General features: G+C 55.8%; 1 protein-coding gene across 5 annotated transcripts in view; it reads right to left on the reverse strand.

The window, feature by feature from the left end:
- The window catches only part of CABIN1 (calcineurin binding protein 1), a 149,655-nt gene that overhangs the window by 39,336 nt on the left and 82,782 nt on the right, over positions 1-27,537 (reverse strand). For all 5 annotated transcript variants that reach the window (XR_011441284.1, XM_023646723.2, XM_023646719.2 and 2 more), the window contains exons 28-30: positions 25,753-25,938; positions 20,331-20,662; positions 8,660-8,773 (exon numbers count right to left, since the gene is read on the reverse strand). Coding sequence is in view for 4 of the 5 variants with exons in the window: in XM_023646723.2 (XP_023502491.2) it covers positions 8,660-8,773; positions 20,331-20,662; positions 25,753-25,938 (632 nt within the window). In the remaining variant the exon portion in view is untranslated. The remainder of the gene's footprint in view (positions 1-8,659; positions 8,774-20,330; positions 20,663-25,752; positions 25,939-27,537) is intronic.

Genomic DNA, 27,537 nt, shown 5'->3' on the forward strand with positions numbered 1-27,537 from the left:
ACTTGCTAGCTGTGTGGTCTTGGGCCACGGCCTCAGCTTCCACACCTTGTACAGGGGGGTGACAAGGCTGGCCTCCTGCAGGGCCCTGGCAGCCATGCCACGACTGCTGGCAACTGCAGTGGCAGAAACACACTGGATCAGTGCCCTCTCCAATTCTCCCGAGTACCCAGAGCAACCAAGCACCTGGGAGAGGCCCAGGAACAGGGCCTGAAAACAGGGCTACAGGCATCGCTGGCTAAGGGGAGGGGCCAGGCCTCTGGTCAGCCTGGTCAGCAGAGGGAAGAAAAGAGCTTTTGGTTTTCAGAGCCTTTGGCGCCCATTGGTGTCACCTTCCCCATCTGTACACGGGGATAACAACAGTACCCAAGCCTCGCAGACCTATGGAGGACAAGAGGAGGTCCCCCAAATGAAGCTCCCAGTGAGTGCTTGTAAACGGGGCTGGTCCTGCCACAGCTGCCGTGGGCTTCCCCCACCCTTGCCCCACAAGGCCAGGCTGGGCCAGGCACAGATGCTTTGGCACTTGGAGCAGGGCGGCAGCCTCCACTGTCACTACACTCTGCCTCAGGAGCACGTCTGAGGGTGGGCCTGGGGGGTCTACCATAGAGGGGAGACCCAACTCAGCTAGCTGGCCACTTGAGGCCATGCCAACACTGGCCTGGTGCCCAAGCCAGTTAACAGTGCAGTCCTGGCCCCCAGGAGTGACCCTGGTCTATACCATGGCATAGCTACTAAGCCCAGCCCCCCATCAACCTGGAATCCTGGCCTCAAGTCCTGGGACAGGGCTAGATGCCCATGTCCCCCTGTCCACTGCCACTCTATCCTCCCCATCCAGCCAGTGGGCCATTCGGGCAACACACCCGCTTGGGAGCAGCTGGGCCAATCCCATGTAGGAGCCAGTGGGTCCCTGGCTTTCTGCCCTTCCTCGCTCACATGAGGCTGCTGGATACCACCCACGGGTTTCAGCACTAGACAGAGTGTGGCTCACATCCTTCCTCCAGCACCAACCGGTTGTGGGACTTCAGCCAAGGCACCCTACCTCCTGGCACCTCCATGAAATGGGGCTAATAATCCAGCCTTGTGGGTTGGCCTGTGGACCCCGGACTTTGCTGACAACGCAGCTAGCCCAGGGCCTGGGTTTAATAGCAGGGCAACATGCTCCTTGAGGTGTGGGCAGAGGGACAAGCAGAGGTGGAATGTGAACTGGTCACAACTGGTCCTGAGGGAGACAAGGTGACATGGGACCGACTTCAGGAAAGGTGTGGGTCTGTTGCCAACTGGGCCCTTCCTATCCCAATGTTCCCTGGCCCTTACTAGAGAGGGCAAGTGAGACTCAGAGCTGGAGATGCTGCACTGGGGCACCCTGCAGGCAGTGTGGGGTATAACTAACTGGGTGGGGACCAACACCTCATCCCTGGATCATGCGTTGGTCTTCGCTGAGTCAGCCTGCAAAAGGCCCTGAACTTTGGGCATCTATGGGTGGGCAAAGTGACTCAGCCCCAGGGGTGGATGCCAGCAAGGCAGGGGCTGCCTGTAGGCCCACCAGGCATGGTGTCTCTCGGGAGCTGAAAGGGTGGTGGGAGAGAAGAGCCAAGTGTGGCCCTGCAACAGGAGGCGATGTCTGGGACACACACCTCAGGGCCTGGCCAGGACTGGGCTCCTGGGCACTGAAGCTAGGATGGTATCTGTTCTCCCTTGCTCTGGGGCTGCTGTTTCCTAGTTAACCTTGTCCCAGCGAACTCTCAAGGGTGGGAGGAATTCACAATCACTAGGAATGCCCCACATGCAGGGCAATGTGCCAGGGAGATGTGCTGGGAGGGTGATGGCAATGCTGTTCTAGATGAGGTCCCTACCTGGGGGTGCCTGGATGTGCTAGGATCCAGAGGCTGTGCCCTGCCTGGCACCACCAGCCTCCATCTGGACCACCAGCTCTCTCCCGAGGCAGAGGGGCAGTGGCTGAGGCCTGGCCTGTACATGGGCACCATCTTGGGCTAGGCCGTGTGCTGGGCTCAAAGGCTGGGATGCCCACCAGTCTCTGCAAAGGCCCCCGCTTGGGAGGTGAGCCTGCTGTGCTTGCTGCCCCCCACACCTGGCAACTGCTCACTGGTCAGGGGAGGGAGACTCCCCGAAAATCACACAGCCGACTGGCAGCGAGTCAGAGTTGAATAGGTGTGAGTGATTCTGCCAAGAAGGTTGGGTTGCCAGGGGCCTTAGAGACTTTCCCTTCTTCCCCTCAGCTCTGGCAGGTGGCCCACCCTGCAGCTGGCTGCCCAACCAGTGGGGGCCCTTCCTCTCACCTCAGGGCCCTCAGTGAGTGCTCAGGCTCCAAGGCTGGGGGCTACACAGCACAAATGCTTAAAGAAACACAGACAGCTCATGCTGACTGTATCTTCCATCAGTTCAAGCAACACAGAGTCAGGACAAACAGAACCTCCGGGCCCGTGTGGCGGCTGCCAGTTAGGAACATGTGCCTGAGCCTGGGCAGACAAAGGGACTCGCCATGGGCGTAGGAAGGGGCTCAGCCTCCCTGCTCACCACAGATGGACCAAAATGAGAGTCATCTGTGGCTCTGAATGCCAGGAGGAGGCAGAGCAGTGGCTAGTGGGAGAGAACCTGGCCCGGCTCTGCAGACACCTGGCAATGTATGGCAGCATTGAGTATAGAGGGCTTGTGACCTGGCCTCCATTTCCAGGCACTCGGCCTGGACACTCTCGCACAGGAGAGGAAGGTGACCGTGGAAGGCAGGATTTTTGTCCTAGTCAAGAATTGGAAGTCACCTATCCACCGGGAAGATGGCATGGAGATAAGCCATAGGACAGTCAGACAGCAGAGCACTATGCAGCAGTGACCAAGAAGAAGCAAGCATGACTTGAACCCACAGCCACCAATGGCTGAGGCAGGCTGTGCAGAAAGAACACCATGTGGCAAGCAGGGATGGCCATGTCCCGTCTCAGACTGCCTACTTGAGCCTCTGAAGGGCCCTGGTCAGGTAAGAACTGGAGCTCCCAGCATCCCCACTCCAGCCATGTCCCTTCTGGTACCAGCACTACCCTCCTGAAGCACCACCAGTGTCCACAGATAAGCCCCAACGCCCCCTGCAGGATGATTTGTGGTCTTAAGGGTGAGTTGCGTGATGTGCCAAGAGTGATCCAAGGGCTCCTGTCCACCTGTTGTGACCACCTTGCCTGTGGTCAGCCCTGTGCCCTGTGTGGGGCCAAGTAAGAGGCATTGTGGCTGGGAGTCAAGTCCACCCGAGCCCAAAGTCTGTGCTCTTTTCAGTGATTCTGGGGCCCAGGGACCCACCCCTGGGTGCCGCTGGCCACAGGCTGCTTGCCTGAGCTGCAGACCCCCAGGTGGAGTGGGAGTGGCTGTGGAGGGGGCACCATGGCAGGGCAGCCACGTTGCAGCAGGCCAGCACTTCTGCTGTACTCCCTCAAACACAGCCTCAGATGAAGGAAGCTGGGCCCTCGGCTCCCTTTGCTTCTTTCACGGTGGCTGGAAACTGGGTTGAAACAAGAAAAAATCCTGTCTGCTAAAATAGCAAACATTTTGGGGAAGGAGGGAGAGCCAGCTCTGGCTCGGTTACTATGGGAACATTTCTGAATCAACTACAAGAGAGAGAGAAGTCCACCCTGGACAGATGAGCCCAGCTCCAGCCCACGCAAGCCCACCTGCCCAGAGGTGCACACACCTGCACAGGAAGCTGTGGAAGCTTCTGGGCATGTGGAGAAGAGCCCTTGGCTTCCAAGGTGTGCTCAGTGCCTGCTTTTCTGGCCCCCTATGCCCAGGGAGGGATAGCTCCCTGGCTCCCTCTCTCTGCAGCCCCCTTGGGGATGGTACTAGCTCAGGAGGGCTCCTACACCCCTTGGCCGAACCCTGGCCTCACTGCCTCCCACCCCAAGCCTCCATGTCTGCCCTGGGCCCCCAGCTCTGCACAGTCAGCTTGAGGAGCTGCCCCTGACTGGCCTGGCCACATGCCTTCTGCCAGTCCCCCCCAATGCTCTGAAAGGACAGGCACCAGGGCCCGGGCCAGGCCCTACCAGGGCAGGGAGGGCCACAGGACCCCAACCAACAACACCTAACAACTCCAGCTGTGTCATGGCAAAGACCAGGCTTCTGTCTGGTGCGAGAGGGCTGGGGTAATGGGGCATTCAGCGGGGACTCCAGCCTGCCCTGGAGCATGAGCAACGGCCCAGAGCTCCGACCTGCTTGGCAGACAGCCCACACGCAGGGATTTTCCACAGAGGAAAGGGGCGGGCTGGGAGCTGTTCCCTCTCAGTCAAGTTGTGCAACGGTGGACTGGAGATGCACCAAGTTCACTTCTCTCTCTCTCAAATGCTCGCCCAATCACACCGCTGGGCCCTGCTACACGCCATGCATCTTCCACTGCAGGGCTCCAGCCAGCTGTGGGGTAGGCCCCATGTGCAAGGAGGTCCTGTCAAGAAAGCTGACCAGGGTCTTGCCCAGTGGCATAGTGGTTGAGTTTGCGAGCTCCACTTCGGCGGCCCAGGGTTCGCAGGTTTGGATCCCAGGCATGGACCTACGAACCGCTTATCCAGCCATGCTGTGGCAGGCATCCCACATACGAAATAGAGAAAGACAAGCACAGATATTAGCTCAGGGCCAATCTTCCACACCAAAAAAGAAAGAAAGAAAGAAAGCTGACCAGAGCTCCAGGTCACACTCACATGCCCTTCAGCACCCATCCGTCATGCTCCCCAGGAAGGCTCAGCCTGCACTGCCTCAGGCATGGTCCAGCCTTGATGAGCTCCCCCGAGGGTGCCTCCAACTCTGGCCTCCCTCTCCTGCCCTCTTCCTGGCTGAGCTGCACCCACTGCACCTGTGGGGGCCCCGCTTCCAGCCCACCTGGGCTCTTTGAGGGTTCCCCGTCTCTCCCACAAAGGGACGTGTGTGTGGGGCTCTACTGCAAGCCTTCGAGTGTCCTGTGACAGGGGCCCCACGACCAAGAGAACGTGCTGGGAGCCCATCTGTTAAGGGAGAAGACATGAATGGAAATCATCCCCAAATACTCAGTGAGCACCTCCTCTGGACCAGGCTGGGACAGGCCAGGGACTTTAAGAGGAACAGGCAACAGCAAAGAGACGCACACACAGGGGGGCCCACCACAGCCCACTTGTGAGCACAAAGATGGGCCCCATGTTCACGCCCACCTGAGGAGACTGTGGCCCTGTGCACGACACAATACTGGGAGCAGCTGCAAAGAGCACTTCTTATGGGGAAACTTCTCCAAGGCCTAGTGTCAGTGAAAAAAGCAAGGTGTGGAGAAGCACCCCCCCACACACACACCTTAAAGCTGCATGGCAAACTTGTCTGATTTTGTACACACACACCTGAGGAAAGAGAACAGCCTGTCTGCTCAGAGAAGTACCTCTGAGAAGGGCACGGCACCTGGTGGGGACAAACCAGGGGTCTGGGCTCTGCTTTGTATCTGGACTGTCTGCAGTGACATTGTGGTCCTATGTAACCTATGTTAAAAATAATAGAAGGGTTCCATAGCCCAGGCCCTGAGGATGAGTGGCGCTGCCCCAACAGCTCCATGAGTGACACGAAGGGTGGGTGGCCCAAGAGAGTGGGGGCTTAGAGGGATGGCAGTCAGGGTGCCTGATGACCCTGCCCTCGCCCTCCCTGTACCTCCTCACAAGGGCCAGTCCCACTACTCCCAGGCCAAGGCAGTAAACCCCAGTGCACACCAGAAGGGAGAAGTGCCAGCCTGCTCATGGCAATCTGTCAGAGATAGGACAGCCCGTGCCATTAGAGACACAGCCCCATCCCAGCCGTCAGCCAAGGCTGCCCTAAATGCTCCTCCACACACATTGGAGGAAGTGATCTCCACACACTTGGTAGAATCGGGGGGACAGGCTCACGTGTTGAGAGCATGCAGGTCAGCACTTCCTGATGCGCTGAGTGCAAGGCACGGCCGGAGGAGGTGTCCACCCTGAGGGTCCACCTGCAGCAGCGGGGAGGACAGGGAGGGGTGGGCTCGGCAACGGCCATGCTGTCACCAACCAGCTGGGGACATCTGTCCCTTGGGTATTTTGTAAATGGGGGTGTGAGTGTGTCTGTCCTCTGCCTAGAGGTTAACCTTTTGGGCTCAAGGAGCATCAGAAGCCCCAACCCATCTCCAAAGACAGAAGCTGAGAAAGCAGAGGTGGCCAGGACGTGGGCTGGGAGAGGGCCCTGAGGATGATAAAAGCAGGGGGTCACTGGGAAGCACCGATGGACAAACAGCTGCCCCAGAAGAGGCAGAACCACCCAAAACATCCTGTCCAGCCTGGGGTGGCCGGTATCTGCAGGGCCTCCGGCTTCAGGGAGGCAGTGCCCATGTGCCAGGCCCACCCAGGGCTCTGCGGCTTTCCTCCCACATGTACAGCCTGACTGCCTTTCTGCAGGTCATTTTCTGGAAGGTCCCGGAAACCACAGGAAGAGCTGCAGGGAGGAAGCCCAGCGAGGAAGGGGCCTGGAGCACCCAGCCAACAGCTTGGATGTACTCAGCGGGGAGCAGACATCTGGGCTGCCAGTCTCCTAAACTTCCTCACTAGGAAGGCTGGGTGCTTCCCCCAGGGAAAGAACAGGGGGCTGGGTCTCTCCTGCCAGCATCACTGCACGGTCTGTAAGGGAAAAGCACCAACACTGGCAGAGGGGATTGGGAGGGAAACTGTCTTCCTGAGCTCCTATCATATGCCAGATCCCGAGTTAGGGACATTACCCCATTATCTAACTTGATCCCTACAATTACTCTTCAAGGCAGGTAATAGGAGCCCGTTTTACAAGAAAAGTAGCCCAGGAGCTCAGGGAAACTAAGCTGCTTGCCTGGCTCTAACTTTGATTTAGCAACGTCAAAAAAAAGGTTTGCAAAGCACTAAGAAAGGGCCCATTTCATTAATATACAAAGAGTTCTTATAAATCAATAAGAAAGGAACCAATAATCAAATAGGAAAATGAACATGAGTATAGAAACTGCACAGAAGAAGAAATTAAAACTGCTAACCTGATGTCATGATCAATCTCACTCATAAGGAATGAAACACAATGACATTTTTCACCTACTGAAAAGCAAAGATGAAACAGCTCAATAATACAGAGTGCTGATGAGGTCTGAAAAAATAAGGGCTGAGGTTGGGAGTGTGGGCTGATCTTTGGAGGGTAGTATCTACTAAACCTTTAAAGGCATCACAAACCCTTTGACCTGGGAATTGTCTCTAGGATCTCACCCTATGAATGGATTCCCACATATGTGCAAAGATGTATTTACAGAGTGTTGTTTGTAATAACAAAAGACTGGAAACAATCTAAATGCCCATCAATAGGGGATGGGTATGAAAATTGTAACACATCCATATGTTGGGAGTACTATGCAGCTATTAAAAAGAACAAGCAAGTCCTAAAACATTCTCTAAGATATACTCTTACGTAAAAAAAAAAAAAACAAGGGGCAGAACCATGTGTCCTTTGTCCTTTGGGTACTGACTTTTGTGTGCTGACTTTTCAATGGGCAGAAACCCTCTGGAAGGACACATGCAGGATGAGGAACAGCAGCTGCTACAGGTAAGTGGGTGTCTGGGAGCTTCTCTTTCAATGCAAACCCCTTGGTATCATGCAGACTCATTACAGATTACATCTCCTACTTGTCCATGAAATACCCACAGAGAAATACCCAGGATCCAGAACCCCTGCTTGGTCCCCAGAAGGTCACAGCCTGGGAGAGGAGAAGAACTATGGGTCCAGTCACCCTGCCACCTGGCCGGCTCTCTCTGGGGACCTCACCCTGCCCACGTGCCTCAAGAACCAGCCTCTGCCACACTCCTCCAGACCCAAGACCTGCCCTCCTTGGCTCCTGTCCAGGCCAATCCTGCCCTTCAGTTTCCCTACACGTACAGGGAATCAGAGAAAATACAGAAGAAATCAAAGCTCAGAGGGTCTGTGTGACTTGCTGAAGCCAGCTAGCTGTGAGCCGGCCATGCTGGGAGGGGTGGCAGAGGATGGGTGAGGACTTGGAGGTGGAGTGGAGTGAGCAGCAGCTGTCTCTGTACAGGGCAGAGTGAATGAGGGAGGCCTGGGCATGGGCGGAGGGGCCAGGAGGGACAGATGTGGGCCCTTGAGGGCCTCAGGGACAGGAGGCAGATGGGCCTTGGTGATGGGCCATGTCCTGCTCAAGCAGTGGGTTTCCACCCGGCATGGAATGTCAGGGCTAGAAGAGCACCTCAAGCCCAGCAGTGGCCAAATTTGCTTTTTAAGCAGTAGATCCAGCTCCGATCAGAATCTCCAGGTACCCAAGACCAGCATGCAGAGCCACTCCAGGGAAAGCGGGGTTGTGGACCCAGAGCCCCTCACCACTGCCTGCTGTGGCCCCACAATACCTGGGGCTCCACAGAATGCACTGAGCTTGTCCATGCCTCTCCCCACAGATGGGCAAACTGGTGCCCAAAGAGGGCAGCGACTTGCCAGAAGTCACTTGGCAAGCATGGCCCGATCCCCAAGTCTGGCGCACACTCAACTGCGCCACCATGCTTGCCCTGTGGGGATGCTGCAAACCCGTGGTCCTGGGAACGCCCACCCAGGGGGTCCATGCGCACATCGCACGCCTTCAGTGAAAAGCAGTGGCGGCAAGCAGCCTCAGAAATCAACAAGGCAAAGTACTCACGTTGAAGAAATTGGTCTTGTTCCTCTCGCAGAAGAGCCCCTGTGCCGGCATGTGCTGCAGCTGTTGCCAAGGGATACTGCTGCCTAGCAACACGTCGCGGGCCCACTGGAGGTTCTGGGGAAACAAGAAGTAGGTTGGAAGTGAGTGTGTGGGCAGCTCACGGCACCCACGGGGAAGGGAGGCAGTCCCCTCCTTCCTGGCTGCAGTGGCAAAACGGTGATGAGCAGTAGCTCCTGCAGACATCCATCCTGCAGCTCTGGGCAGCTCTGGCAGCCGGCTCTGATCACCGGGCTGTGGGGTACATTTCCAGAACTGATTTCTCACCTAGCACAGCTGACAGGAAAGCGTGGCCTCAGACTGCCTGAAGAGGGCACAAACAGGGACCCCTTACCCTGACCAAGCTTGCAAAGCTGCTGCATGGACCCAGTGCCCTGTCTTTTGTCAGGGGGACCTCCACTGGCCCAAACGGTCAGCCATGACTTGTCGGGACATCAGCAGTGCTCCTTATCACAGCCAGTGACACAGTGGCCTCAGGCTTGGTAGAAGGGAGGCCCTGCAGAATGCTAGCGGCTCACGTGCTTGGGGGTAGAGGGAGCTCTGTCCACAGTGTTCAGGCCAATGCTCTCTGGGCAATGATGCCTCTTGGTGGAACCCAGGCCTTGGGGCCTGGCAGGTGGGAACAAGAGCCTGCTAGCCCAGGTGGGGCCGGGAGGCAGGTTGAGAGGCTGGGCATGGGCTTGGCTGCCTTGGCCTTCTCTGGGGCCTTCTCACTGACCCAGGGAGCAGCCCTTCCCTACCAGCTGCCTGGCCAGCCAGCTTCCCCTCAGGTCTTCACCACAGTGGTTCCCACGGCCAGGACCAGTGCTAAGCACCCCGCATGCAGTATCTCACCCCGCCTTAGTGCTATCCTACACGGGAGGCCAGCAGGGGGCAGAGCTGGGACTGGAACTGGGGACTGCACAATGCCAGACCCTCATCTTTTCCACAATGCCCACCCTCCCCCTCACTTCCTTGCTCCAGGGAGACAGGCCTTCATCACCTCACATCCCAATTGCTGTGAACGCCCTCTCACTTCTCATCCTTGCAAGCCTGTCCCACCTGCTCCCATTCTGCTCACTACCAGTCAGGCTGAACTTATGAAATAGTTCCCCTTGTTGCAACTTCAGGCAAAAGTGCAAACCCCAGCTCCCTGGCTTGTTGGCTGGGGCCTCCCACTGGTCTGCCTCTGAGCCTCTGCTCCCACCACTGCACAGAGGGACACGCCCCAGAGGGCTGCTGTGCATCCAGCACCAGGCAGGACCCTGCAGCCGAGTGGCAGTAGGGCACACAGAAATGAAGATCCCTCTGGGACAGGGACAGGTGCGGTTTCAAGCACACATCTCCCAGATGACACAGTCACAGCAGACAAAGCTGGATCTTCCATGGAAGGCCGAGGGAGAGATGCATCTCCTAGGGGAAGCCTGGAAGATTAAGCCTAACATTGACTCCAAGGCTCATTTTCTACAGGGGCATGGCCTGGCTCTGAGAGCGGCCCAAGGCTGAGGCCCTGTAAAGTTGCCCAGCAGGGCTACAGCCTGGCCTGCTCTACGCAGGCTCCACATAGGCCGGGGGCTAGACGGCCATGGGTGCCGCAGCACACCAGGAGAGCAGGGACAGCCACAGCTGGATGAGAGGGCACATGCCGTCCAGAGTCCTCTGTGTGGCTGACTGCTTTAGCCTGACTCAGGAGGCTTAATTTCTTACTCAGAGTCCAACACATTGACCTGCTGAGATCCGCAGCAGATCGGGACTGCCTTTCTTATAGACTCCAACTGAAAGAGCAAGGGGAGTCGGGGTAGGAATCGTGCCAAGGGCTGTGGGGGGCTGCTCTTGCCGAGGCTCAGCGGCTATGAGGGAGTGGCAGCTGCAGTGTGCTAAGACATTTTTGCTCCAGGACTCACAGGCCTTTCCAGGGCCTTGGGACTGATGCTGCAGCAGTTCTGGGTGAACAACGAGGCTTCCTGCTAGCCAAGGCGCCCCTGTTTGTCCCAACCTGGGGAGAGGCAGAAGTGGGCAGAAAGGGGCTACCTGGACAGAAAGAGTCTCAGATCTCGAGCAGGCTCCCGTAATCAGGAGCACAGGGGCTACTCTACTCCTCACTCAAAAAGAGCAACTATCCAGCCCCAGCCCTCAACTTTCGAGCTCCAACGCACCAGGGCGCTCAACTTGCAGTTCACATCCACATGCCCCAGCAGTGTCCAGCAGTCTGGCTCAGGGAGCCCGCCTCCCAGACCAGTCCATGAGGAAGCCTCCTGAGCCAGTTACAAGTCCTGGCCCGAGGCTTTCTGGTGCCTGCCTGCCCTTTTCCACACACCCCTGCTCCACAGCAGACCAGGGGAGGGAGGGTCGGCCAAAGAGAAATTGAGCGCAGAGAGGGGAAACAGGGTGGGGTGGGCGCACTTCATTACAAGGAATAAATCCAACTCAGGTTAGCTCAAGCTGGCTCCTCGGTGCCCTGGGACTCAGGGGATCTTAAGAGAAGGTCAAGCCTCAGGCCTCAGGCAGGCAGGGCGGCAGCTCAGGAAGCCCAGGAGAGAGGTTCACGATCTGCGTCAGTGCTTAGCCATGACCCCTTGGTCTTAGTGCCACTTGGTTCAAAGCCTCTCCTGAGGGAGATCTGAGAGGCTCAGCCCAAGCACGAGTCCACTGTCGGTCTAATCAGCCACGAGTGGACCCTGAGAGGAGGGGGTATGGGACAGGTGACCACTACCTACACTTCAAATATGACAGGTGAGCTCATCTGACCATGACCATGGAGGCAAGGCACAAAGGAGACCCACCTCAAGTCCAGCCTGAGGAGGCTGAGGAGGCTTCCAGAGGAAGTGACACCTGAGCTGTGGTTTGCACGGGGCTGGAGGACTCACTGAGGCAAGAGGCCAGACAGGTAGGGCAGACAGGCCCCAGCCGAGGCGGTGGGGAGCCCAAATGTGGCTGCCTGCAAGGCCAGTGGGGAGCCAGGAGGCTGCGAGGCAGGGGAGGACCTGCTCTGACCACAGGCCGAGGGGCCACCCAGGGATCTGAGTCTGTGGATGCCCTTCCCTCCTCTCTGGCCCCAGGCCAACTTCTCCAGCTGAGTGACCCTGGGAGACCCAGGGCACAGGCTTGACCTGTACTGCACAGGCTGCCTCAGAGAAGCTACCCCAGAGCCATGACCCTAAAGCCTCTTCTGGGGGAAGTGTCTGGGTGACCTCTTTAAGTAGCAGTGGTTTGTGGGGGCGGGGCATGGGGAAAACAAGGCTTGAAGAAGCATCTCCATGGTGGCCACCATTTTCATAAGAACATTGAGAAAATAAAGCCAACAAAGACTTCCAAGTAGCTGGGGACAAATAAGAGAGTAGTGCCGAGGCCAGGGCAGAGAGTGGGAGACCCTGCTTCCCTGAGCCAGGTGCCTTGTTCCAGCCCCCAAGGCTGTGGGGACAGGAATGCACATCCCTCTATGGCTTCTGTGTCTGCCACCACCCTGCAGCTTCTCCAATGACCCCAGCACACAGGGCCCTTCTCACCCGGAAGGTTGGGCAGAGCATGGAGGACCAGGGAGGAGGCTGTGGGAGATGCCCAGGGCCCTTAGAGACCTGACACCCAGCCCTTGAGAAGAGTGCAGAAAGCACTGGCCTGCTGAAGCCAACAAGGACTGTGAATTAGCCTCCTGCAGACCCGCTGCTGCACACCGGCAGAGAGCAAGGCTCCCCAACCGTCATCTCCTAGGCCTGCCACAGAGCGAGCCAATCGATGGCTAAGGCACAAGTGTACAGACAGCTCATGGCGACCTCAGCGAATTCATGTCTGAGGCCCCGACGGGGGCTGCCAGGGACAAGGAAACCCGCCTGGGGAACTGACGGGTGCCAGGCTGTTGGGGGGAGGGGAGGGGCAGACTGAGTTGGGCCCCTGCTGGGCCTCTACAAGGGGCGCACCTGCACCACAGAGTCTGCCCTGAAGCTCCATGGTACGCTGAGACGAGGAGACAGGATGCCACCTGGGCTGAGCACAGCGCTGCAACTCCTCATCCCACGTAATCGCCAGCTTACCAACAAGGAAACTGAGGCTCAGTGAGGTTCAAGAGCTGGCCCAAGGTTCCAGAGCCAGGCAGTGGCAGAGCCAGTCTTGCACTCTGATCCAGGCCAGAGGAACTCCTAGGCCTGGGCTCTTCCCCTGCCCCCCACAGGGTGAGCAAATCACTTTACAAATCTGCCTGGGCTCGTGCTATGTGCTGCCCACCAGGAGCAGCTCCTGGGCAGTCTTCTCTCAGGCCTCCTGCAACCTGTCACCAAGCCCCTGGCCCAGCCTCTTGCTCACCGACGTCTCTAGGAATGGGAGGACCGCCAGGGAGCCTGCTTGCCAGATACCGGCACCGACCTTCTTGGGATCCATGGGTCCCCCGAGGCTTGTGCCCAGATGTCAACCGACAGAGCACAGAATGCATGAAACACCCTAAAGGGGCAGATGAAGGGCGGAGGGCTCCTGAGGAGGGGTGGGGGAAATCCCAGAAGCACGCGGCACCTCGATGTCTTCCACCACCTGTCGCCTGAACAGCCCTGTCCTGGCATAGGCAGAGGGACCCATCTAACTCCTTTGCTTAAAGGCCTCATGGCACTCAGAGGGAGGGCCAGCTCCACACCTCAGTCTACCTGCACACATCAGCTTGTCTCCTCCCCTCTCCCCTCATGCCTGGCCCTCCAGCCACACTTGCCTCTGCCCCACATTGATCCCTGTCTATCAGCAGGGTGCCATCTCACCCCACCTCCACAGGCCCCCCAATACTGTCTCTATAGCCCCACCGCCACTTCAAACAGCCTCTTTCACTGATTCACCGACGGCTTTGCTGTTTGCCCCACCTGTCCGTCAGCCCCATGAGGGCAGAGACACCATCTGACTTCACCGATGGCTCCTCAGAGGCCAGACCAGCATGGGGTCCCCAGACGGGATGTGACAGATATTTAGGGAAAGAATGAAAGGAAGATGGGCAGATTTTGAAGTTGCAGAAAATGAGTGGCCTGTCAGGTGGAGGGGACAGTTTGAGGCACAGGGGCAGGAAGGTGCAGACAGCACAGGGAGGGGATGAGGGGAGCCCAGGGGGCTGTTGGTGGGAGTGTTGGGGACAGAACTGTTGCCTTGGGGCTAATTCATTCAAGGAAGTTGTAGGGAAAAGGGACTGCTTGAGAGCTCCTGTGCTGGGAAGACTGGAGCAGGAGATCTTGGCTTCTTTCTCTTAAGACATGGAGTAACCTGGGGGCACCAGAGAGAGCAAAGAATGGGAAGAACGTCCGGAGTTGAGATGGAGCAACAGCCACAAAACAAAGCAGATTTGAGGAGAGGCAGCAACCTAATCAAGAGGTTTCCCCGCCTGGGGGGAACAAGCTCTGGAAAGCACCGCCAGCATCCACGCAGCAGGCACACAGCCCTGGTATGCCCATCCCTCACCCCCAGGACTGCAACAGGCGATGGCCTCTCTCGCACCTCCAGGCCTGGCACCACCAGGCGCCCCTGGGGAGAGACTGAAGTCTTTGTGATTCTAGCTGTCCTACTGGGTATGAAGTGGTATCTCAACGTGGTTTGAAGTCACATTTCCCTGACAGATAGTGGTGCTGAGCATCTTTTCCTGTGCTTACTGGCCATTTATATAGCTTCTTTGCAGAAATATCAATTTGGAGCCTTTGCCCATTTTAAAATTGGGTTGTCTTTTAGTTATTGAATTGTAAGAGTTCTTTCTATATTTTAGATACAAGTCCCTTATCAGATACACGATTTGTAAGTATTTCTCCCACTCTGTGGATTGTCTTTTCACTTTGATAGTGTCTTTTGAATTACAAAGGTTTTTAATTTTGATGGTGTCCAGTTTACTTACTTATTTATTTGGTCACCTGTGCTTGTGGTGTCATATCTAAAAGACTATTGCCTAATTCGATGTTATGAAGATTTACATGTTTTCTTTCAAGTGTCTTATGGTTTTAGTTCTGAAATTTAGGTCTTTGAACCTTTTTATTTTTCCTGAGGAAGATTCGCCCTGAGCTAACATCTGCTGCCAATCTTCCTCTATTTTGTATGTGGGTCCCTGCCACAGCATGGCCAACAAGTGGTATAGGTCTGCACCCAGGAACTGAACCCAGGCTGCCAAGGCAGAGTGTACTGAACTTAAGCACTAGGCCACAGGGCTGGCTCTCTTTGATCCATTTTGAGTTAATTGTTGTATATGGTATGAGACAGGGTCCAACCTCTTTCTTTTGTGTGTGGCTATCTAGTTATCCCAGGTCCATTTGTTGAGAAGACTTTCCCTACACCGCTCAAGTATCTTGGCCTCCTTATTGGAAATCAACTGACCACAAACGTATGCGTTTATTTCTGGACTCCCAATTCTATTCCACTGATCTATATGTTTATCCTTAGGCCAGTACCACACTGCTTATTTTTTATTTTTAATTGTGGTACAAAACACATAACATAAAACTTACCATCTTAACCATTTTTAAGTGTACACTTCAGCAGTGTTAAGTGTATTCACACTGTTGTGCAACAGATCTCCAGAACTTTTTCATCTCACAAAACTGCAACTCTACCTATTAAACAACTCTTCACTTCTCCCTTCCCCAGCCCTCACAACCACCAGTGTATTTTCTGTCTCCATGACTCTGGCGATTTTAGATACTCTCCAACAGTATTTGTCTTTTAGTGACTGGCTTATCTCATTTAGCAGAATGTCCTCAAGGTGCATCCATGCTGAAGCACGTGTCAGAATTTCCTCCTTTCTTAAGGCTGAATAATATCCCACAATGTTTGATTACTGTAGATTTGCAGTAGGTTTTGAAATTGGGAAGTGTGAATCTTTCAAGGTTGTTCTTTTTCCAGACTGTTTGGCTCCAGGAACCATCTTATAACCCACTCTGTCCCAGACTTCCTGCAGCAGGAGGTGGGGGCTCAGTTCCCCAGCTGAGCCAGAGGCAGTGGTTTGGGGGGGTCAGGGCAGGGCATCCACACCTCAGCCTTTTCCCTGGATCCCATGATGAAACCAGAACCCTCATGATGAGAGGTGTCTCAACACCATGTGGTCTCTCGCCTAGGCTGCCCACATGGGCTCAAGGAGCCAGGGTTTTTTTTTTTTTTTTGCTGAGGAAGATTAGCCCTGAGCTAACATCTGTGCCAATCTTCCTCCACTTTATATGCTGGGTGCCACCACAGCGTGGCTGACGAGTGGCGTAGGTCTGTGCCTGGGATCTGAACCTGCAAACCCATATCGCTGAAGTGGAGTGTGCTGAACTTTAACCACTATGCCATAGAGCTAGCTCCAAGAAGCCAGGTTTTTATGACCATGGACTGATAGTCCAGCACTTAAAATCCTAGTGAAGACTGTGATTTCAGAGATTGTAAGTCATCTAACAGCTAGACTGAGGGCCCTTGTGGCCATCAGCAGACATCATCTTCCCTGTCAAGGGTGTGGAGAGCGTTAGGGAGCACTGCTTCCTCAGACACCCCGGCTCTCTGTGTAGGCCAGCAGGAGGCTTGCCTTGGGGGGCCCAGGGGTCAGTCTGGGTGCAGCAAAGCCAACACTGAGCAAGAGGGCAGCCTTAGGAAGGCGTCAAGAGTCTGTCAGGGGCAGACTCAGACCTGAGAAGACCTGGTAGAAGGGCTAGGACCCATGGGAAATGCTGACACTAAGGAAATGTGCCCTGGTCCTGGGGAGAAGCCCAACTGGAGGTGAGAGGGGAGAGAAGGACTGTAGGCTGAGGGCTGGTGCCTGGTGTGCGGAGCACTGCCTGGCACCCTCTCTCTCTCCTCGTCATCACAGTAATTCTGTGGGATCATCAGAAGAAAAGAGCCCTGAGCTACTAGAGTTCCCATGCAGAGCCCAGGTGAGGCAGGCTTCAGAGCCCACAGTCACTCCCCATCCTGCTGCCAGCAGCTAAGCAAGTAGCACCCTGTGCCCTGAAGGCAGTTTCTTTGCAGAGAGGCCTGGGCGGGCTCTGAACAAGCAGAGCCTCATCTGGGGGCATTTGTGAAAGACCAGATGGCTCTGGAGTCAACCTGCATAGCCCCTGGGGTCTCTCTGAAGATGTGGATGATGGACGCTCTGGCCAGCCAGTGAGGCAGGAGATGGCAAGAGGAAAATGCCACTGCCAAGCCCACAGGCGAACTCTATGAAGAAATGTGCTGCTGTTAAACATACACAGCAGGAAGTGTTTGTTAAGCTGTGTTTGAAAAGCAGTCCCTGGGGTTGGCCCTGTGGCCAAGTGGTTAAGTTCGTGCGCTCCGCTTCAGCACCCTGGGGTTTCACTGATTTGGATCCTGGGCATGGACATGACACTGCTTGTCAGGCCATGCTGAGGCAGCATCCCACATGCCACAACTAGAAGGACCCACAACTAGAAAAAAATATACAACTATGTACTGGGGGGATTTGGGGAGAAAAAGCAGGGAAAAAAAAAAAAAGATTGGCAACAGTTGTTAGCTCAGGTGCCGATCTTTAAAAAAAAAAAGAAAAGCAGTCCCTGATTGGCAGTTAATGGTTCCACTAGTCATTGAGAGCACTCATTGTGTCCCCTAGATCTGTGGACAAGCTGACACCGGGGGCCTGGGCAGAACCACGCTAGCCCCTAGGACGGTGGCACACCCCAGGCAGCGTGGGCGTTAACCAGGCTCAGTGGAGGTGTTAACAAACTGCCATTCAAGGTGGGGTGGCAACTGCTGCTCAGCAAAGGTCTCTGAATAAAGCAAAAGAGCTGGCGCAGCATTCAGTTCAGTGGGGCGGTCAGGGCTTAGGGTGCACAGTGGCCTGGAGAGTGCCTGAGGCACATCAGGCACCCACACACAGCTGCTGCATAAGAAGAGGGTCTCTCTCAGAATCAAGACCAGGATTCCATTTCAGAAAACCAAGGAACCCAACCTGGGAATGCAGCTAACAGGAGAACCAACAGATGGAGCGTGGCGGCTGTGGGCTGTTTTCTGGGAACACTGACGTCCAGCCAAGGCAGCCTTTGTCCCCGCTACCAGGGATGGCTGGGTCAGCCAGGGTCCACCCACCCCATGGGCCATCACAGAGTAACCAAAAGGGCCTGGGGGGCATTCAGGGAAAGAGCTAAATGGCAAACTGTGAGCACGAAAACTCTAAAGGTGTGTGTGGGGCAGTGGAGCGAATGGGCCTGGGTGAGGCAGCATAAGCTGACATGAGGCTGTCACTCATCCCTGTGTGACCCTGAGCCAGGTGTCCAGATGTAAAGTAGAAAGGACATGATCTTTATCTCCTAGACATGGAAGCACCTGGTGCCTCAGAAGTAACAGTCAACAGCGCATGTGCACAAGAGCTGGGAAGAAATCCACATACCACATGGCTTTTGTTTTAGGGTGGCAGAACTGGGGATATCCTCCCTCCCCAGTTTTTCTTTAATTTTGACATAAATACTGTTTTCCACTTTAAAAAAATTCACCCAGGGAGGGGACAGGTTTTGATAATAGCAGCCTGTGCCTGGAGCTGCATGGAGCCCTTTACATGCACCGGCTCCCCTGTGCTCAGAATAAAGCCACTTAATGGGGAGGCGGAGGCTGGGCGCCGGGGGCTCTGTGGGGCCTGGTATCGCAGACCAATTCTCTCAACCCTGCGTCTTCCCTCTCCCTTCCACAGGGGCTGATCCCTCATCGCATTTTGTACCCCAAATTCTGTCTCAGCATCAACTTCTGGAGAAGGCAACCTGCATGCTGGAGGTTTGAGTTCAGCACAGGAAACCCCGAGTCCTGCTCAGAGCTGACTGTGTAGGGGCTGCATGGCTACTTGGGGGAGCATCTGAAGTCGGGGGGGGCCTAAGGTGGGGGTGGTTTGGATGATGGTTGCTAGCATCAACTCCACCAAGACTCGTGAGAGCTCCTGCACTGGGCTCTGCTGCTCCTGAAAGAAGAAGGGAGGAAACTTCCCAAAGCAGCACTGGAGCACGGTAGGGGACGGGATGGAGGCATCAGCCATCAGGCCCCCAAAGACTGCTACAGAGGGCGGTTTATTAAAACCCAGGTCTACCTGGGTTCAGAAAGTCCAGGGCACCGAAGCTAAGGTCCACTGTGAAGTGCAGGCTGGGCAGTGGGCAAGCCAGGCTCGGGCATGCCGCCAGCAGCAACGATGGACAGTGGCAGCTGGGAAAGCCAGACGCCTTGCAGCAGAGATGAAGCCCCAGACCCAGACAAGACCCACTCCCTTCCCAGGCCTGCCGACACCAGCAGCTTCACCTGCTCTGCTCTGAGAAAATCAACCAAGCCACATGAGTGTGCTGGACAGTCACTACTGTGACAGGACACTTACCTGTGCCTTGTCCCCAAACAGAACTCTGTCAAGTAACAGCTTCCTGTCACATAACCAATGTCAAGCCAGGGTCTGTCTCTCTGGCAAACTGTCCTTCCTGGTTCTTCAAACTTCTCACAGAGGGTGGTGAGGGGGGCCAGCAGGGGGCCTCCAGGAGGAGGAAGTTTCTCAGCCTGGACCTCACTGAGTAGGAGAGCCGGATAAAAGCAGAGACCACAGCCAGACTCCAAAGGCTGCCCCTGCTTGTCCCCCTATCCTGGTCCTCAATGGCCCCCAACTAGACCAGGGTTGCTTGCCCAAAACCACCACATGCCCAGGGTGCTTGCCCAGGCTGGGTGCTCTTCCTCTCCTCCAGCCCACCACTACCCCCTACTCCATCCATGGCCACCCTACAGGTCTTAGCATAAATGAGTGCCTTCGCAGAGCCCAGTGGCACCCCTCACCCCTGTGCACACCCCCTTATCGTCTCTGTAGGACCTGTCATAATGGGACTTGCTTTATTTGCTCATTTGCACATTTCTTAATCTGTCTGCCCGTTAGAATGTAGCTCCATGGGAGCAGGCGCCACGGTCAGGGGCAGTGTCTCCCCAGTGCCTCCTGGGTGAGTGAGAGAAGGCACAGTATGCCACACTCCCTCTACAAATGCTAACTGCCAGCAGAAGTCTGGTTGGGAAGCCCCTGGGAGCATTTAAGCCCAGGGCACAGCTGTTAAGAATTGCTACATCATATGCTTTCCAAAAAGAGCTAGAGAAGGCTGTCAGCACCCAACCCCCATGCAGCAGAGGCTGTGAAGATGGTTCTGGCAGCTGCTCCAGAGGGGCAAGTCCAGGAGCAGGGTGATGGCAAGGAGGCCTCTGCAAGATGCAGCCAGAGCGAATGGGGCCTAGGCCAAGCAAGGCCCTGGGACAGAGAGGAGGGGGCCTTCTGGAATCTGGTGGATGTACATGCTGGGGCTGAGGATGACAGTAAGCACCAAGGGTGAGGGAGTCCGACAGTGGAGTGAGAGTCACTGCACAGGTCCTCACAGGCGAGAGCTGATGAACCTGTTGGCTCTCATCCTTCACCCACATCTAGTACCCAAGCCTGTGATTCCTGCTGCAGGAGCAGCTCCCACACCTGCTCTTCCCCAGATGCCTAGCTGTGACCTGCTGCCCTGACCTCTCACCTGGAAAGGTGGACCATTCTTTGTACCAACCCTGCCTCCTGCATCTCTCCTCTCCCATCCCTCCCAAACGCTGCCACCCAAGACCTTTAGCAGCTCCAATCTATGTTTGTTTTGCCCACCACCCTTGAAGACACCTGTGGGCCCTGGCAAGCTAAATGCCCCGTACTGAGCTGTGAGGCCTACGGCCCACTCACCCGGTGGGTCTTGCTGTAGGTGTAGAGGAAGGCCAGCCGGTAGAGGCTCTTGTAGTGCTGGGGGAAGCGGCTGAGGCACAGGCGGAAGGAGGCAATGCACTGCTCCGTGAGGAACTGGCGCTGCTCCTCTGCACCGGCCGGCAGCCCCTGGGGGAAGGCTGCTGGCTCCCCCGGGGGTTCCCCTCTCTTCTTCCCATCCCACAGGGTGGGTGCAGACGCTGGGGGTTTGACGGGGATACACGCAGAGGCTGGGGGGTCTGTAGCAGGCTTCTGGCCGCCTTGCTCTGTGGCTCGGAAACCTTCTGTGCTCTCCAAGGACTCCTCAGTCTTTCCTACAGTTGAGAAGAAGGAAAAGAAAGTCAGTTTTAGGCTGTCTCCCTGCAGCAGCCTACCACCAGCAATAGAGGCACCTCAGTGAGGTGACTGGCACAGCTGGGTCCATGCCCTTGCTGGATGGGTGCTCAACCCAACCAACCTAGCAGTGGGAGGCACAGGGCCTGGAGCTGGCTCTGCCTCCACTGACTGAGGCCTCGACGGCCCCCCAGTCTCAACAGGATGTCCCAGCTGGCACGCAGCGGAGGAGCCCTGAGGCTGCAGAGAGCAGGGGTTACAAGCTGGGCTCTGGGTCCCCCTCTGAATGGTGGCACAGGGCTGTCCTGCCTCTTGGGCCTGTGTAGGTACATGGAAAAGCAGCCCACAGAAGGCAGGTGTGGCTGCCACCACCATGGGCTCGAACAGCTGGGAAAGGGTGAACACGGGGCTGCACCTGCTCCACTGTTCAGCCTTCAGCCCACAGCCCGCCCAACACTCCTCCAGAGCTGTTGCCTCGTATGAACCACGAGCGCCCACACCAGCCCTGACCTGATGTGAGCTCAGCACCTCAACATCCAGGCCTGCTCCACCAGGGATGGCAGGGCAGACAGCACAGGAGAGCCTGGGCTGGACAGCAGGGGCTGCAGAATGAGACTGTCTGGCCCGGGAAGGAGGGATGGAAGGAGTGGGTGGCAGCAAGTGTCAAGGGCAAGGTGGCCCCTTGGGCACCCAGGAGTTTGGCACAGCCTGTCTGGAGGAGGCCAGAGAAGCAGCCTGGCACCAACTCTGAAGCCTGTCGGTCACTGTGGGCTGAGTCTGTTACTGCCCTTTCCCTGCTGTAGCAGCAGGCAGGAGAAGAGGGGCCTGTGGGCATGCAGAGTGGGCAAGGACTAAGGCCCCAAGGTCCCCTTCTGCCAAGACCAAGCCAAACTGTGCAGATGTCAGGTGCGTGTCAAGCTTGCCCACCCTCACTCTTCTTGCAAGGAAAGAATCTGAGCAGTCACTCCTTGTGACCCCCTCGGCTGCCAAGACAAAGCCAAGCTCCTGAGCAGGGCACATGAGGCCACCTGCCATCCCTCCAGCTCCCCTCCTGGCCTCACACCCTGCGAGCAGACACTTGGAATATCTCACTCTGTGTTCCTGCCTCTCTGCTGTCGCTTCTTCTCCTGGACGCACTCTCTGCCCTCCTCCCTCCCCTGCCTCGCCCACTTGCTCTCATCTCTCAGGACTCTACTCAGCATCACTTCCTCTTTCAGGGCCACCTCCCCCCGACCCCCTGCCCAGCCCTAGGGTGGTGTCTGCAGAGTGCCTCCTGTGCCCACCTGTCTGGGGTCACCGATCCTACTGCATTTATTTATGCCCATAAGTGTCTCCTTCTCCCTTGTTACCCAGAGCCCAGCCCCACCTGCCATTTGAAGCTGACTGAATGACTGAGTGACAGGTCATATCTGATCTTGAAACTACGGAGCTCAGGAAACTGCCTAGGTCCCACATGCACCCACTCACAGCCCTAGTCACAGCCCCACGACAGCAACCAGGGGCCTGCGCAGGGCTGGCACCCATCTTACAGGGGATACTAGTGCCTTTCTCACAAACATGCCAAGTTCTAGTGCGCTCAGTTTGAAGGACACATTTCAAACATAGCTCAACAAACATGGTCTGAGCAAAGACTCTGGGCCCAGCCCTATGCTAGGCGCAGGGGAGACAGGAAAATCGGAGGAAGATGCAGGCCTCCCAGGGGCTCAAATAAGGTGCTAAGTACTCAGACACAAATACACACAAGAAGACATTTTTAATGGAAAGAGAGCAGAAGGTCAAGAATTAACCCAGAGAGTTCAGAATGCATGTCTGAAGACATATAAAGAGGAAAACAAACAAACAAAAACAATACCAGAGTGAGTTGAAACTCCTGTTGCTCAGGAGTTTGGGTGACCCAACGAAGCCCAGGAGAAATGGGTGACATGCCTCGCCCACAGCATCCACTCCCCCTGCTGAATGGGCCTCACGGATCACATTAATGGAAAGAGGATCAGAAATGTCAACAAACCCACAAAACACTCCCCAACCAGAAGTCCAATTCTAACCCTAGAAGCATGAAGATGGGAAGACTTCCTCCTGCTGACAGAAAGCAAGTGAAGTGCATGCTCTGGCTACCCTGGCCTAGACCAGTGCCTGCTGCTGGCAATGAGGACTGGCTTGGACGTGCACGGTACACGCACCAGGCAAGAAGAACGCAGGAGCCGTGGGATCCACCTCACCCCACTAGCGACGCCCACCCCGCCCCGCAAACACGCTCAGGCAGTCCCCAGGCCGCGACCTGACCAGGAAGGGGCAGGTAGACATAGCATGGCGGGCCTTGGAGGAGGTGCCTAGTGGCTGTACCAGCACCCTCAGGCCATATCCTGCCCTGGGCCCAGCTGGTTGGGAGGTCCTGTCTGGACCACACAGGTCCTTGACAACTTGGCTAGCCTCAGAGTGATAAGAATATTGGGCTTGTGTTTAGGTGGTGAGACTGTGGGCAGCTTTTTTCTCTATTAAGAAAATAAATCTTTACTCTTGCTACATTCACATTTTGGACATTTTTTTAAGCTCTGACCCTTGAAAAGGTGAGCTACCTATGAAGAAACCTCTTTCCTCGAGGCAGCTGGGCACGGACCAGAGGGGAGAATTAAAGAAGGGAGGGGAGTCCTCAGGAAGCAGGCCAGCTCGCGCCTGCTCGACACCATGGGAGGGAGTGCACCTCGGGGTCAGGCAGGGTGTGGCAGTCAGATCCATCCCTGCTGCCCCTTGGCACCTGCTGCCTGGTGCAGACCTGGGCTCCGTTAGACTCCGCTGCTCAACAATGGACACAAAAGTTGTGAGTGAGCCTGGCAACAGTGACTGTGAAAGAAGCAGCAGGCTGTGGCAGGGCCCCAACAAGGGTGTGCCTGGAGAGCCAGGGGTGTGGAGCACACTCCGGGCACACCCAGCTGGCCTGCCAGCACATCCTGGCTCCCTGCAGAGGTTGAAAGCTGCTGGAGCCGTGGCGGCCATGGCTGCTGGCCACGGCTGCTGCTCACGGGGAGCCCAGAGGAGTGCATGCCAGAGGCTGCCCCTACCAGGCCAGGCCTGTGGGAGCACTCTGCTCCTCGAGCTGTCTGCTGGGCACAGGCTCAGAACACATTCTCTGCTGCACCCACTCTCCCAACAGGAAGTTCACCACTGTGGTCATCGGGAAAAGCTGGGCTCAGAAGGGAGGAACGTGTCCACGGAGGAAAGAGGCTTCCTTTCAAGCCCACCAGCTACTGTGGTGACTGATTCTACCTTCGCTTTCTTTACCAGTGGCCAGCCCCAAACGCTGTTTGCTGAGACCTTCGGCTCTGAATGGAAGGAAGAGGCAGGATGCTTGTTCCTCATGTGTCTGGAAAGCCCTGCACAGGCTGGGCTGGACCAAAGCCGACCTTCTCTCAGCTTAGCTCAGCAGCCCCTGTACCCACTCTTCCCCAAGCATGGCGGAGAGAGGCCCATGATGACACAACAGCACCCACAGCAGTTCACCACTTGATGAGCCGTAGAGACAGACAACAGGCCTCACTTGCCCAACAGTAAACATGATCTTGATTTTTCACTGGACGTGAACAACAATTGCTATAGTAGAGTATTGGGGATACCGGTTCCTTCCCCTTCCAAACTCCCTATAGCATGTTTATGTCGGCTGCAGAATGCCAACATTGGTTTGGGATAGCATAATGACTGCCCGGTGAGAAAGGGGGTACTGGCCTCGCCTCTTTTTTCCCCTTCTCCCCAAAGCTCCCCTCCCCCCCCCCAGTATACAGTTGTATATTCTAGTTGTAGGTCCTTCTAGTTCTGCTGTGTGGGACGCCGCCTCAGTGTGGCTTGATGAGTGTGCTAGGTCTGCGCCCAGGATCTGAAGGCCGCCAAAGTGCAGCACACGAACTTAATCCCTCGGCCACAGGCCAGGCCCTGGTCTCACATCTTGACAGAGGCCCAGGACAGGTAAATGCACCCCTGTTCTGCATCCCTTTACCTGACCTAATGGGCCTACAGGAGCTGTGGCCTTACCCCCTTCTAAGGCCAGCTAAGGGAGGCCGGCAAGGTGCACAGAGCCAGGAGAAGCCTCTCCTAGCGTGAAGGGCCCCACCGCCACACCTACACAAGCTGCTGAACCTCGACTTGCCTATCCAGGGCCAGTGCGCAACTTCCTGGGGCTGGGCCAGGGCCCCCAGAGTGAGCAGGTTATCCCCAACCCCACCTGCCCCATTCAGTCCACCCAGAGAGGCAGCACAGGTAGTGGTTAAGGGTGCAGACTGACCGTGGGCAAATTCCTGACCCTCCCTGAATGTCAGGTTCTTCACCGTAAAATGGGAACAGTCACAGTGCTCCTGGGAGGTTGGAAGGACCAAATGAGTTAAAATAGTGCCTGGCACAGGCCACCAAGCATGAGTCTAGGTGGTGATTGTTACTGTTTGGTGGGCACCTGTGTGCGCTGGCCCTGGCCAGATGGGAAAGCTTTCAAAATCCAGGCTGGCTGGCCAGGCACAGCTTCAGAGCAGTGCCAGGGATCTCCCAGCAAGCCCAGGTGTGCGGCTCTGCCTGCTGATTTCCACAAAAGGGACCTGGGACCCCACAAGAGCTGGGTGTATCCCAGGGTTAGATCAGAGCCCCCTGCCAAAAAAGGGGGATTTTTGCCCTAAAGGCTTGATGTGATTCACACTAAAAAGAAAACACATTTGTAACATTTAGGATTGAAAGGCTTTTTTAATAACCATTCATCGAGAAAAAAAGTAGGGGACACTCCTGTTGTGGCCATGGCTTTCTCACATGGGGCTGTGGTGGGGTCACAACAATGCCAAGTGTCACTGAGCAAACACTGTGTACCAGGCACCGTGTGAGCTCCTCCCTGAGCTGCCTAGTCAATCCTCACAACCCTGGGCATGAGCCTTGGGATCACTCCCATCCTACAAGGGAGAGCCCAGGTGAGTAACTTGCCCAACCGAGGTCCCAGGAGAGCGGGTGGAGGTGCGAGGATGGAAGTCAGGCCACCCACAATCTTTAGCACTGCCCAGACTGGACATCAAAGCAGTTCTAATTCCCCGGTTAGGTCTCATACCTCTTTCCTCTGTGGCCCCCTGAAGGTCTTTACTGGTTAGTCCTGCTTGGGAACTAGGAATCGACGGCGGCCTCTTCTCCACATAGGGCTTCCGTGAGCCCTCCAATGAGCTGGCGGGCTCGTTAAAGAAGTCCTGCGTCGAGCTGGAGTCGGAGAGAGCCACGGCCGTGCTGTCCTGGCTGCGCTCTGAGGGGAGAAGAAGGGAGAGAGAGCGGCAGCATGAATCCACGCCGTCTCCAACACAGAGCGGACTCCCGGGTGAGTCTCCCTGCTGGAGGCCTGGTGACTGCCCTGCAGAGGAGACAGCCTGGGTACACTCTGACACTGTCGAGCCCGACCTGCCCTGGAGGCCACCGAGCCACTCACCAAAGGCACCAATCTCCATGGTCAACCTTCTGGGGTTTCCTCCAACAGCGGTGTTCTGGTAAATGTTTAACAATTGGCTCTCGAGGGGAAAAAGCCCTCATTTGTAGCATTTACTGATTTCTGTGGTATAAATACTGCTACCACGGCCAATTTTAAGCTACCAACATGATGTTGCTGAACATGGAGTTGGGAAGAGATGCACAGTAGTACACCATTATATAGTATTTCCACCACAAAGACATAATAGGCATAAATTACCGAAGCAGGTAAGAATTCAACAAAAATGTTTAACTAGTTGCTAAAGGCCAAGCGTGGTCTAGAACAAGAGCAGAGACCCCTGGGAGTCACAGACACAATGGAGGTTGTTATCCCCCTGCCAGCTCCTCCCCTTCGACCTCTACAGGTGCTCATGAGGAAGATCAGGGCAGGGCAGGGAGGAAGACTGGAGGAGACCTTCCTGGGGTGCAGGCCTGGAGAAGAGGAGTGGCTGCTGCTGTGGGAAAGGCATGAGGCCCTGGCAGGACCTCTCTCCCCTAAAGAACAACAGCCTTAAGCCAGCAGGGGCAGGGAGGAGCAGCAAGCCTTGCTGCCTCCAGGATACAGGTGAAGACTCATGCAGTTGGGGGGAGGGAAAAGAAAAAATCCTCCCCTGAGAAAGAGGCAGGAAATCATCCAGGGCCTAAACATTTGAGGTCTCCCACCCCTGAGAGAAGGGCCAGATGACTGAGAGAGCCCCACTCCTGAGACGCAGGGGCAGAGGCTGCCTAAGTCTGAGGTCAAACTAAGACAACAGAGAACCAACCCACCCCTGCCGCTGGCTTGCAAGCATGAGTAACATGCAAAGCAGAGGAAGACGGGCAAGAACATGGCGAGTGACCCTCCCTGGGGGGCACATAAAAGGCCTAAAGCTGAAGGTGGAAACTGAGAAAATCTTCTAGCAAACCAGCCCCCACTCCAAGTGTAAGGTAACACCCTCAGAATGTAAAGCCAGTGGTGCACTGACGGGAACCACAGCAACACCACCACCAGCCCCAGCTCGACATGGACAGTCGGACTCACCTTCCCCTCCCAACAGCCTAGAAACAGAAGAAGGAAGCCCATTCCAGGCATAAACATTAGTTATTTCAGTCTCTTCTGTCCCACACATGATATCTGGTATTCAATATAAAAATTATAAGGCATGCACACAAAAGAAAAGAACATTGTCAAGAGACTAATCAACAGAACCAGACTCAGAAATAACCCAGATGTTGGAACTATCCAACTGGGAATTTAAAATAACTAAGATTAATACGACTCATAAATATGATTAGTATTTTAAAAGCCTCTAGTGGAAAAGGTGGATATACGCATGAACACAAGGGGAATTTCGGGAGTGAGATGGAAACTATAAGCAAGAGTGAAACAGAAATGCTAGAA

This window comes from Equus caballus, chromosome 8 (assembly GCF_041296265.1).
Source record: "Equus caballus isolate H_3958 breed thoroughbred chromosome 8, TB-T2T, whole genome shotgun sequence".
Taxonomy (NCBI): Eukaryota; Metazoa; Chordata; class Mammalia; order Perissodactyla; family Equidae; genus Equus; species Equus caballus.